General features: G+C 40.7%; 1 protein-coding gene across 1 annotated transcript in view; it reads left to right on the plus strand.

Annotated features, from left to right (window-relative positions):
• The first annotated feature begins 7,101 nt into the window (after positions 1–7,101).
• The window catches only part of LOC309702779 (Fc receptor-like protein 5), a 56,720-nt gene continuing 50,531 nt past the window's right edge, over positions 7,102–13,290 (plus strand). Inside the window, exons 1-5 of the mRNA XM_082527404.1 lie at positions 7,102–7,445; positions 8,862–8,939; positions 9,195–9,227; positions 10,038–10,295; positions 11,522–11,779. Coding sequence (XP_082383530.1) covers positions 7,355–7,445; positions 8,862–8,939; positions 9,195–9,227; positions 10,038–10,295; positions 11,522–11,779 — 718 coding nt within the window. The 5' untranslated portion in view covers positions 7,102–7,354. The remainder of the gene's footprint in view (positions 7,446–8,861; positions 8,940–9,194; positions 9,228–10,037; positions 10,296–11,521; positions 11,780–13,290) is intronic.

A 13,290-nucleotide genomic window follows, 5' to 3' on the forward strand; every position in this document is an offset into this window, starting at 1 on the left:
AATCTGCAAATTTCATTAAAGTTTAATAAACTATCATCTAGTCTTTATTTTTAGTTAGCACATATCTTAAACACGTAATGCTGTAAGCTAATGATAGTTATATAAGAGCAGATGCTGCTGGTGCAATAAGCTGCACGTTTTACGATCCAATGGATGCATGATCTGATTAGTCAACTATCAAAATAAGCATTTGTGGCAGCCTTAGTCTGAAGTCATAAAACAAGAATTGTGTATATTTTTTGATGGGTGTATTTTAAAACTGGAAACATGACGATAGAGAACAACCTCTTTGTTCTTCTGAGTGGTCTGTCGTCCTTACACGTGTGTAACAAACTGTTTATTCTGCTGTTTGTCTTTTTATCAGAGGAAACTGAAACATCTCATGATTTCTGGCTGTGCCTGTGGGTTGAGCCACAAATCTTCTGTTCAGCAGATTTGATGTTTTCAGCAAACTTCACACAGCAGAGGAAACAAGGAATTCAAAGAGCACCGTGGGAATTTCATAAGCAGCTGTTTTCCTGATTGTTGATTTGTGATTTGCTCATTTAGTGCTTCTGTGTTCAGTTTGTTTGCTACCTGATGTGTTACTACAATATTTTAAGTTATTTATTGCAAGTATTCATTATCAAAAATACATTAAGTCATCGTTTAAGGACGTTTTGTGTAGTACTTTAGTACAAAATATAATCACTGGGTTGTGTTTGGAGTTGGTTGCCAACAGAGGGAGTCATTTTATTATGACTTCATCTGCTTGGCTGGATGTTAAATATTAGAAGATAAAAGTTGAAGACTTTGACTTCAGAGTCTATTATTTGCCATGTCATGTTGCAATAAATAAATACAATACACACAGTTTTCTGTGTCTATAAAAAACAAAGTGTGATGAGCCTTAAAAGTGAAAGAGGATGAATTATTTCTTCTGAGCAGCCTTCAGTGCTTTTGTCACTTGGTGGAAATGATTTTAGTATCACACTCTGTGTTAGTTAGTACACTTTTGCAACATATGTATTTTGTTTGTATGCTTTTATTTTGAAAAGTAGTTTTGTTACTTCCTAACCTCATCCTCTGAACGCAATGAGGTAAACTTAAACTTAGAGCAAAGAGGACATAAAGGAAGTCGCGGCAGGAGGCCGTGGAGCTGTTTCTTTGGAACCAGTGTCAGACCTGGAGGAGGAGCCAGACCCAGTAACAACTGATAGACGACAGAGTATATCTTTACCATATTATTCTGATTTATTTTACGGCTGTTGTCACTTCATGCATAGTATTCTCTTTCATTGCTAGTTTGCTCTGTGTGATTTTATTTTTCATTGCATGGCTTGTTTTTATTGTTTTATTTAGGAAGAGTTCATCTTTTAGTTGGCTTTAAAATACAGGAATTAACTGTAAATAAATAGAATTTTATTAACTACTGCTCTGTATGCCTTTACTGCTACCCCTTTAAGCTGCTCTAGTCTTCTGTATCTCTTTTTACACCTACATGTGTGTAAATGACTGTTGGTGGTTACTTTCTATCCTCTCAGAGGCTTTTTTTTATCCACTGAAAGGCCTCGTGGTTTGTGACCACCTAGAAAAGAGGAAATGCAGCCTGTGGTTTCAGCCTGAAGTCTTCTGTGTTACAGATATGCTGTTTTATGTTATCAGCTCATAGCAGAGAATTAACAGGGAATTCACACAAAGGTCACAGTGGGAATTTCACTTTGTTCTCTGTGTGCATGACACATGTTTATATTTGCTCCCTGTACCCGAATAACAGTAATAATTTTCTCTGGTACATTTAAGTATGGATGACAGTGTGTGACAGCAGATTAAAAATGGTGTCACTGCAGTGATGACACATACTAAACTAAAGGGAAAAAATGACGTGCTGTGAAACCATGAAAATAAATTTCTCACACTGCCTTCATACAGCTGCCTTCAACTGTCACCACAAAACAGGCGTTTCAAAACTTTTGCTCCAGGTTTTTGGTATTTTTAGGTTCATCTCAAAGTATCACGTCTACCCTGTGAATGTTAATAACTGTTAATAAGTTCACTACATCACCACCATCACTCCTATTAATGGAGCCCACTCATCCCCAGACTCTGAATCCTCTATGGAAGGCTTTTCAATCAGATCTTTGAAGTATTCCTTCTACTGCTTACAATATCCTTGGTTGACATCAGTGCTCCAGGTGTACTATAAACTTTTTACTCTCCTACCACAACTGAGTTTTAGTTTCAGCTGCAGCCAGGGTTGCAGTATGCTTGGCCTGCCTGTACCTGTTAGCCTCCTCCAAGGTGCCACAAGCTAATAAAGCCTGAGAGTTTGACGTCTTCAACTTGATGGCTGTCTTTACCTCTCAAGTCTACCATCTGGAATACCACCACGACAGGCACCAACAACCTTGCAGCAGCAGCTCTGTGCAGCTGCCTCAGTAATAGAGCAGAAGAACACGATGCAGTCAGATCCCCAGCCTCCTTCAGAATCCTGATCCAACTCACCACCAGGTGGCGATCATCTCAGCTTCTTGCTTCATCTGAGAGTCCAGAACATAGGGCTGCAGATCTGATCATATGATTACAAAAGTGATCATCCTTCGATCTAGGGTGTCCTGGTGACATGTGCTCCTCAGGATCAAAGTTGGTGTTCATTATGGTCAAACTGTGATTAGCACATTAGTCTAATAACAAAACATCGGACAGGTTCAGCTGATGCAGAAGGTGAGATGATTCTCACATTATGGACATGTGGCAAAAAGCAAAAAGCTGGTCCGGTGCTGATTTTTGCTGTCAGCTGTTACCCGTTTAGCTCTGGGGCAATGATGCATCAGCTTCATGTATCCTTGAAGTCAACCCACCATGTGTCATTACACAAGGGAGGCACTTAAAGTCGAGCAAGGTGGACCAGAGAATAGGGCTGTACCTGACTTACTTCTACTTAAAAAAAAACAATATTTATTTATTTATTTTTGTTTTGCTTTATTTTCTTTCTGATACAGCTTACCGTGGTTGTGCCAAGTAGATTTCATCACAAAGTTTTGAAGACATCCCACAATCAGAGCATTTGGGTGTTCATAAGGCTTACAGTTATATTCAGAACTATTTCCTTTGGCCTTGACTGAAGAAAGATGTATCTGATAACATTACAACATGTCACATGTGTCAACCAGGCTAAAAAGCTGTCTCCTATTCCAGGGATTTAAACGTTGTTGTCACGATGCAGACTCAGGCGCAGACCAGGGAAGGGAAAGGTCTGGGAAAGAGCTGCACAAAAAATCTTCAGTAAGAGATGAACTGACGGAAACAACTCACAGATTCCGATTTTCAGGCTACTGAGCAACTGACGCTGATAGCTCAACGATCCAGCGACGAGTAGCACAGTGCTGCCTATTTAAGTAGGGCTCGGGATTACGAAGATAGGCAGCAGGTGTGGAAATGGCAGGTGCGTGGACCAGGGGCAGGAGCCTGTAATGTGCACCCCCTCTGGTAGGAGAGAGAGAGAGAGAGAGAGCAAAACAACAAAAACACATGTTGCCTAATACGTATCAGCTGGTGAGGCACAGGGACCATGACAGTTCTGCTGTCCATGCTGTCCATGTGCCCATTTCCACAGTGTGGAAAGAATGATGGTTTTTTGAAAAAGGGAAATGTGTAAAAAAAACCCTTTCATGTTCCACCTGTGCTGCTCCATCTGCTGCTCTGTGAGTTCCACCTGTTGACATCCTTTTGGGAACTCTGCCATTGATCAGTATCCATTGCTGCCAACTACGTAGAGGCTTATGTAGTTCCTGGGGTTGGTTGGGTTCTGTCATCATGAAGTTCATTAAAAAATGTTTCATGAATATTTGCTCTGACTGAACTTTTGAAGGCTGGACCAGTGTGAAGTTTGTCTCATTTTAAGCTTTAGATGATAAAACTTTCCTGTTCTATTCTGTTTTCTCTTCTGGTCCTAGAAGCACAATATTTGAAAGTGGAATCAGCTCTGTTTCACCAAACTTGTGATACTTGTATTTTCAAACTGAACTTCAGCCCACCTGTGTTACCTTCATGGCCCACGAGGGGGCCCTGACCCACACTTTGGGAATTACTGGAGCTGACAAGGTGGTAACTCAGAATACAGTAGTTTATTTGTAAAACATGTATGAAAATAACATGTTTGTCAGAATCAGTGGTGTGAAGCATGTGTGGCAGAGCTGAGAGAGATTCTCTGTTTGTTTCGATACAATGTGATGGTAAAATAATGTTTGCCTGCTGGCTTTCACAGAGGTGTTATATCTGTCACTGTGAGTCAGCACTGAGCTGCCGAGCTCGCTTCAGTAACACAATGATGACTTAACTATCTTTTTCTTCTGCTGCAGAATTAAAATGAGGAAGAACAATTTAAGCTAAATATGTGTGTTGCCTTCCAGAAAACATGTTTTATCTCTGACAGCTGGCAGCAGAGAGAGCAAAATGCAAAGGTTTAAAAACTCAGTTTTTTGTCTTTGCTGGTTGTCATCTCTTGTAGGAATGAATTGTTATTGATTATCCACTTCCTCTTTCCTCTCTCAGTTATGTTAAAAGCATCTTGCTAACTATGTAATATGTTATGTATGTCTATGTATGTCATATATGTGGGCATATGGCAGCACGGTGGTTAGCACTGTTGCCTCACAGTAAGAAGATCCTGACTTCAATTCCACCATCAGGCCGGGGTCTTTCTGTGTGGAGTTTGCATGTTTTCCCCATGTTTGTGTGGGCTCTCCCCAGGTTCTCCGGCTCCCTCCCACAGTCTAAAGACATGCATTCTGTGGTTGATTGAAAAATCTAAATTGCCCATTTAGATTGTGAATGTGCGACTGGCTGTCTGTCTGTGTGTGTTACCCCTGCAACAGACTGGTGACCTGTTCAGGGTGTTCCCCACCTGGGATAGGCTCCATCACCCCCTGCGACCCTGAAAAGGATAAGCGGAAGCGAATGGATGGACACATGTATTTAGTTACCAAGTATATTTTAGATTGTACAAGATGTGCATTCAGATTATTTTTTTAAAGTTTCACAGTGTGATATTATATATATGGCCAAAAGTATTCACTCACATCCAGATCACTGAATTCAGCTGTTCCAGCTTCTTAAATTCTAAAACCAAATGGTGGAGTCCTGGGTATTTACACCCTAATGCAGGTTGTTGCTTAACAGGGTCGTTGGCCCACTATTAATCATGTGACTCAAGTTGTGAAAAAAGGCGTGGATCACTATCGCCAGAGGTTTTGGGTAAACCATAAAATTGTGTGACCTTGCCTCAGAATTTCATGTGAGCTATCGTCACCTAATGCAAGATGTGCCTGGGCATATGGGAAAGGGATCTCAAAACTAGATTGTAGGTGGCAGATGGTTGGTGTCATAAGCCATCCTCTCTGTTCAAAGATGGTCGTTCACGGTGACATAGATGTCCTGTTTCAAAGGATCTGTCTCGTCTGTCCAAAATGTGAAGACTGGCATCCTCATTGGCATCGTTCATCTGACCTTGAAGTGCAGACGACGATCTGAGGCCGACATCTTATTAAACCCTATGGTTTAAGAATGGGATATCACTCATGTTTATATGTTTGTAAAAGCAGACAAGTGACTACTTTTGGTATCAGAGGCTATGTCTACACTTTGACCTGTTGTTATTTCTGTCTGCTGTTTATTTACTTTCCGGCTCTTTGAAAGGTCGCGTCAAAATGGACTAACAATGAGGTGGAGTTGTTGCTGCGAATAACACAAAAGTACAAAATTGCAAAAGCAAGTGAGAATTAAAGAATTTGAAGAAAAGGGAAGACACAAAGGACAACTGTCTGCCTTTCCTGGACTGCGCTGTGCACATTGAAGAGAACGGCAACCTCAACATCGAAGTTTACCGGAAGCCCACACACACGGACCAGTACCTCCTCTTTGACTCCCATCACCCTCTGGAACACAAACTTAGAGTAATCAGGACCCTACACCACCGGGCAGAACGTGTTCCCTCTAAGCCTGAAGGGAAAAAGAAGGAACACACACATGTAAAGGAAGCACTCAAAATGTGCGGCTATCCTAAATGGGCGTTCTTAAAGTCAGCAAAGAGGCACAGAAAAGAAGACCAGACACCAGCGAGGGAGGACAGACGCAACAACATCGTCATCCCCTATGTAGCCGGTGTATCAGAGAAACTCAGGAGAGTTTTCTCCAAGCATGACATCCCAGTGTATTTCAGACCCAGCAACACGCTCAGACAGAAACTGGTTCACCCGAAAGACAAAACGCCAAAACACAAACTTAACAATGTGGTGTATGCTGTACAATGCAGCGAGGAATGCTCAGACCTCTACATTGGAGAGACCAAACAGCCACTTCACAAGCGCATGGCACAACACAGAAGAGCCACCTCCACAGGACAAGACTCAGCAGTCCATCTGCATCTTAAGGATAAAGGACACTCTTTCGAGGATGCCAATGTTCACATTTTGGACAGAGAGGACAGATGGTTTGAAAGAGGAGTGAAAGAAGCCATCTATGTCCACTGTGAGCGACCATCTTTGAACAGAGGCGGTGGTTTACGACACCAACTCTCTGCCATCTATAATCCAGTTTTGAGATCCCTTCCCAGACGCCTTAACGCCCACTCACATCCTGGGCCATCTGACCTCAGGAATTCGCATGATAAGGTGGGGCCAGGTTTCACAATGAACACACCCGAAACTCTGGCTGATTGGGACCCACGCCCAGTTTCCCACCTTGGCTCAGGCGATTAGAGGATCATCAGGGGGTCCTTTTGTCCCTCTGTGGGGGGTCACTCCCACTAGGTTTATATCTGGGACTCTCCACCATTTGACGTTAGAACTGAAGAAGCTTCTCGGATGAGAGGTGAAACGTCTTCAAGCAACTTAAAGAAGTCCAGACGCTTTTCTTTGCAAGCTCCTTTGACTACGATGACCTGGATGACTGAGAACCTTCACAGACAATTTGAAGAAAAGCTATCTGGAGCATGTACAAACAGATATTAATCTTTAATAGGGCTGTCAAAACTGAGAGCAAACAAAATGCCCTCCGCTAGCTTAGTTTAATTGATCACATGACAGCATCACTGTCATGGTCCTGGGTCGTTGACCCAGCGTTTTGTTTTGTGATTATTTCCCTCTGTCTAGTTATTCTGTGTCCTCCCCCCTTGTGTCCGGTTCGGGTTCTAGATTTCCTGTTTTGTTCTGAAAGTCTGTGTCTGTTGTCATTGTGTTCAGCTTGTGTCCTCCAGTCATCATGTGTATTCAGATCAGCTGTTCTTCCCTCCTGTGTGCGATTACCTGATTACCTTGTGTGTGTATATTTAGTGGGTGTCGGTCTGTGTTTGTGGTCGGCTCGTCTGCGTTCATCCATGTATCACTGCGTTAATCTACATTCATCTGCGTTCTATGGTGTTCCTGTCTCTGCGTCTCTCTGCCCCGCACCCCTTTGTATGGTCCCAGGTTTGTCACTTAGTTTCTCCCAGTTTAGGTTTCCGTTTGTAATTACTCGTGCTTCATTGCCTGTTTTTGCCACTACCACCCTGTAAATAAAACGTCACTCGTGTCATCAGTTTGCTGCATTTTGGGTCCTCCTTTTCCTCCACACCACACGGCTCCCTCCGCCAGCCGTGACAATCACATGACTAAAACGCGTCATCGTTTTAAAAAGTCTCAGTTTAGGTCGACCGCACTGTGCCGCGAAAACCGCGTTTTTCAAATTTATCCATTTTGGAGAGTGTTTTCAATTTTTCTTGACCAAAAAGGCCGTCTCAGTGTGGACGGAAGGCCAAAAGTGAGAGAAAAAGTTGGTTTTGTGTTCCATCCCCATCCAGGAGAGCATCCTTGACGGCGTTTTCAGCCAAGGTCAGCTGAGCTTTTTGAAAACGCTCTCCAAAGCGGATACATTTAAAAATATAGTTTTCGCGTCGCAGTGTGATAGCTTTTGTTCAAATTCTTTAATTCTCACTTGCTCTTGCAACTTTGTACTTTTGTGTTACTCGCAGCAGCAACAGCTCCACCTCATTATTAGTCCATTTAAAAAACTCTGTGCTTTTCCTCTGTGCTGGGCCTCAGTTTGCCGCGACGTTTCAAAGAGCTGGAAAGTAAATAAGTGGGAGACAGAAATGTCTTGCTTTTCACGCATGCGCAGTACTGGAACGTAAGTGTTTTTGGCCGTTTCAATGTAGATGAACAACTCAGTGAAAACGCATGAAAACAATAGTGTGGACGCGGAGCGTTTTCAGACGAAAACACAGTTTTAAAATTTATCCAGGCTAGTGTGGACGTAGCCTTAGTGTGGGCATGGCCAAAGTGAATTTACTGTCTGCTCACTGCTCTAGTGAGTATGTGGCAGCTATTACACCTCTTTATGTGTAAACGGGGAACAGGAAGTTCAGTCAAATAAAACTGTTTAACACAATAAAGCAATGCATGGTTGTTGCTGTGCTTTGTATAACTGCTCAGTCTGCATCATTCACTCAAGTTACTGTTGCTACAGGACTTAAAACCAAAGTTAAACATCAACTTTAAAAATAAATTATCTTTAATTAATGTAACAGTGCTGGAGTCATTGGGATGGCTGTAGCTGAGGAGGAAGAGCAGCTAGAATCTTCTAATTATCAGAAAGGTTGAGTTTCAGTTCCTTCAAGTCAGAACAACTTTGGGTTTAGTAACAGAACAGGTTTGAATAGAAAACAAAAATGGAACCACACAAGAAACAAGCTAATCTGTTCTGAATATACAGGAACTGCTGCAGTCAAAGATACAACTGCTGTTTGAGCTCAGTGTGAAAAGGAAGGAAGCAGAAAGAGTCAGAAGAAGAAGTTACACTCGTATCTACATAAATAACAACATCTCTTTCTTCTGCTTAATTTTTAGTACAAAGTAAAACAGTTAAAGCAGCAGAGCTAGATGTGAGGATGAGGCGCTCTTTGCTCTGCGTGCTGGAGTTATTCTGTAAGTACATCACTGACTTTCTCTGTTTGCATGTTACTGATTAAAGAAACTATTTAAATATCATGAGGAGGTGAAACAGTTTGTCTAAGAATGTGATTGGTGCTGACTTGGCTCATTTTAACATTGTGTGGGATACACTGCTGTTTTACATTTAAAGTTTATAGTTTATGAGCTCAGAAACTGATTTGAGGATGAACATCAACTGAAAATGCACATTTTTCAAAGAGTTGGATGATGTTTCAATCTTGATTTTAGGGCTCAGCACACTCTTCTATGGAAATTCTGAAGGTAAGATTTTTTTTTCTTTTCTTCCTGTTTATAAAATCTGAACAGTATCGATCTGTATCTGTCATGATCCTGGATTTTGGACCAAGCATTTCAGTTTTGGACTCTCAGCATCTGTTTGATATTCTCTGTTTCACTTGGTTTGTTGTAGTTTTTCAGTTTTTAGTTTTTCTAATATTAAACTTTTTCTTAGATTATGTTTTCATTCATATTCTGTGTGTATAGTTATCTTTTCAGTTATTCTTCAAGCTTGTTTCCCATCCTCCTGTGTTCCCTGAGTCTAGTCTGTGTTTCTGTTAGATCTCCTGTGCTTAGTCAGACTTGTCTTCATGTTTGTTTACCTTTTGTCTGGGTCAAGTTTGTGTCTTAGTCTCTGCTTCAGTGTTTATGCTTCCTGTTTTATTTTGACAGTCCCTTGTCCCGTGTCTTGTTTTCAGGTGTTTCTTCCCTCTGTCTTGTCGCCCTGATTTAGTTCCCTGATTACTACATGTTAGAGCCAATCTAAAGAAAATATTAGTTTAGTTTAGTTTAGTTCCACTGAACTAACTGTGGTTAGAAATGGCTGTTATTCTAAAACAATTCATGATTTATTTATTTTTTGTAAAACTCATTGAGTAAAAGCTTAAAGTCTGCACTTCAGTCACATTAATTATTTGATTTACAATTGACTGTGGTGGTGAACAGATGCAGAACTACAAATCTAGTAAAACATAATGGCCTTTTTAAAATTCTCACTAAACCTGCAGTGACAATAGTTCTCTTGTTTTGGGGGGATTTTTTTTTTTTTTTTTTTTTTGTATTTCTAACTTACAGTACATGACAAGCCCGTACTAACAGCAGACAGTACAACTATACCAGCAGGGGGCAGTGTGACACTGACCTGTGATGTGAAGGAATCTGCTGACTTAAAATATGAGTGGTTCAGACAAACGTCATCTGAAGAAAAGTCCATAATAACTGGTGAATCGGGCAGAACGATCTCTGTGTCTGAAGGAGGCACGTACACCTGCAGGGCTGAAGGGGAAATTATCATCATTACAGAAAGTGACTCAGTCACAATTCAGAAAACTGGTGAGTTTAAACATTTCACTTGAACTAAAAAAAAATTCTGTTATTATTATTATTATTGTTTTTGTTGTATTTGAGGCATTTTTAAAGACAAATCAGCAGTTATTCACATAATTATGATAAAACCTGCTGCTGGAAACAACTTTTTGTATTATCTTTTTTTTGTTCCCTGTTTTGTTGTTGTTTCTTTTTTTAACAATATTTGTTGAACAGTCTTGGCTGCTGTGAAACTGCAGCCCATGTGAGTTTATCTACAATTCAAACTGAAGTTTCCTGTTTTCATTTATACGTCTGTTTAAACAGGACATCAAGAAAACAATTATCTTCCCACCAACAGTTAAAACCCTCTAAAACCTCTAACAATGATCCAGCTGTTTCCAGGCAGCTTACTATTTTATATTTGGTGTTTTTGGCCAATTGTTTGTTGTTGTTGTTTATTAAAATATTTGTAAAATCAGTAACCTGAAAGTTGCAAGACCCTTTACCCTTTGTTTTATTAAAGCTATCAAACCACATTTCACAGTGAGCAGGTGGCGCAAAGAAAAAAGATCATTCAGGTTCATATTTTTATGAAAGAAATTGTTTTGTTTTTCAGTTTGGTTTTGACTGTGGAAAATACATTTGTTGACATCTTTTACAACACTGAGACTTTGTATTTTGAGAGTTTAACAGAGTTGTTATGAAACGGCAGATAAATGAGCACGCAATGAAAAAGATCATTCATGTAAACTAAGGTTGGGCGAGTATTTATCGACCATCGACGACAGGCTGAGGCTGACACTGGTCGTTTTTACAAGAGCGATTTATTTATCTGCCCATGAGTAAGTTTGCTAATAATGTTGGTTAAAGCTAAGAGAAGCAGTCAACAGGAGAAAAAACTAACAGGGCTGTTTTAACAGCATCTTCTTCCAGCTGTAAGCAAATACACTCACGTCAGTGTGCCCAAATGCAGCAGCCACTTTGTATTTTTTTGCCAACTAGTTCCTCCATGTTTAGACTTCTTCTGTGTCCTAAATGCACAAATCAGTCCGTGCATGATTAGTTGCTCGGCCCATCAAAAAGTCACCTGTGTGTATTTATCGCCTATTGTTACTTACTGGACTGATGAATGTTGGTTGGAAAAATATATGGCTGAAAAAGCCATTAAATAAATTTCCCATTTTTTCTTCATTCTCATCAAACATGCATTGACATTAATTTTCTTGGTTTATCGTATGTCCGACTTACAGTACATGACAAGCCCGTACTAACAGCAGACAGCACAACCATACCAGCAGGGGGCAGTGTGACACTGACCTGTGATGTGAAGGAATCTGCTGACTTAAAATATGAGTGGTTCAGACAAACGTCATCTGAAGAAAAGTCCATAATAACTGGTGAATCGGGCAGAACGATCTCTGTGTCTGAAGGAGGCACGTACACCTGCAGGGCTGAAGGGAAAATTATCATCATTACAGAAAGTGACTCAGTCACAGTTCAGAAAACTGGTGAGTTTAAACATTTCACTTGAACTCAAAAAAAATTCTGTTATTATTATTATTGTTTTTGTTGTATTTGAGGTATTTTTAAAGACAAATCAGCATTTATTCACATAATTATGATAAAACCTGCTGCTGAAAACAACTTTTTGTATTTTTTTTTTTTAACAATATTTGTTTGTTGAACAGTTCTGGCTGCTGTGAAACTGCATCCCAGCTGGTCTCAGATATTCACTGGTGAGACAATCACTCTCAGATGTGAGATTCAGGGAGGTGAAGGAAAGGTGTGGAAATATGAATGGACAGCACCCAACACAAACAGCCCTCCAACATCCAGTGAATACAGGACCAGCAGAGTTTCAGTGTCCCACAGTGGAGACTACAGATGTCGGGGTAGCAGTGACTATCTCTTAACAGGATGGAGTGATGCCTTCAGACTGACAGTTTCATGTGAGTTGGACCATGATTCATGCTGACATTTAATGTTTTCATCTGTCTACTACTCATTGGTGTTCATTCAAAACCGAACTGGTATTTGAAGTTTAAATATTTATTCTGTTGTTAATTAATTAATTTTCTTATTGTTATTTTCCCTGAACTAAATGATAACATGATGTATGTTTTCCTGTTTCTTCAACAGCAAGTAAACCCAGAGCCACACTGAGAGCACAAAGTTCAGTCATACCAGCAGGGGGCAGTGTGACACTGAGCTGCTCTGTGGAGGGCTCTGCTGGCTGGAAGTTTGACTGGTTCAGACGTGATTCAGTCTCTTCTAAAGCTCAGCTCATGAGAGGAAATGAAGGAAAAACAGTTATTCATGTCTCACAAGGAGGTCTGTACCACTGCAGAGGAGGGAGAGGAGATCCAGTTTACTACACAGAGGACAGCAGTGACGTCACAGTTAGAAAAACTCGTGAGTTTAAGCACCCCATTTAGAGTAAAAAATGAAGTCTAAAGTTTAAAACCCAGACTCATTATGAGATAGTTCCGTCTTATTATCATGATTGCAGATTTTTAATGCAAAATAATTATTTTTAAAATAAAATACTTAAAAATCTCTGTTACTGAAAACAAATCAAGAGTAATCAGCGATGATAATAATGTTATTGATCTGAACAGGAAATTTTATATAACTCTCAAGGCTGCAACAGCAGTCGTGTGGAAGGTGAGAGAAAGGACCGAAGAGCAGGCACTGACTAATGACTAATTGGGAGAGAGCTGTATTTACAGTCGTGAGATACAAACAGAAGCAGTGCAGGGACAAAAGAAATGCCTAAACTGGGAAAACTAAAAATCATACAAAATGGCCTGCATGTACTCAGTCCCTAAGGACCCCAAAGCGCTTTACACGACATTCAGTCATGCACCCATTCACACACAGGTGACGGCAAGCTACATTGTAGCCACAGCTGCCCTGGGGCGCACTGACAGAGGCGAGGCTGCCGGACACTGGCGCCACCGGGCCCTCTGACCACCACCAGTAGGCAAACATGGGGTTAGTATCTTGATATTTGGCATGC

Source organism: Aulonocara stuartgranti, assembly GCF_965226115.1.
Source record: "Aulonocara stuartgranti genome assembly, chromosome: 3".
Taxonomy (NCBI): domain Eukaryota; kingdom Metazoa; phylum Chordata; class Actinopteri; order Cichliformes; family Cichlidae; genus Aulonocara; species Aulonocara stuartgranti.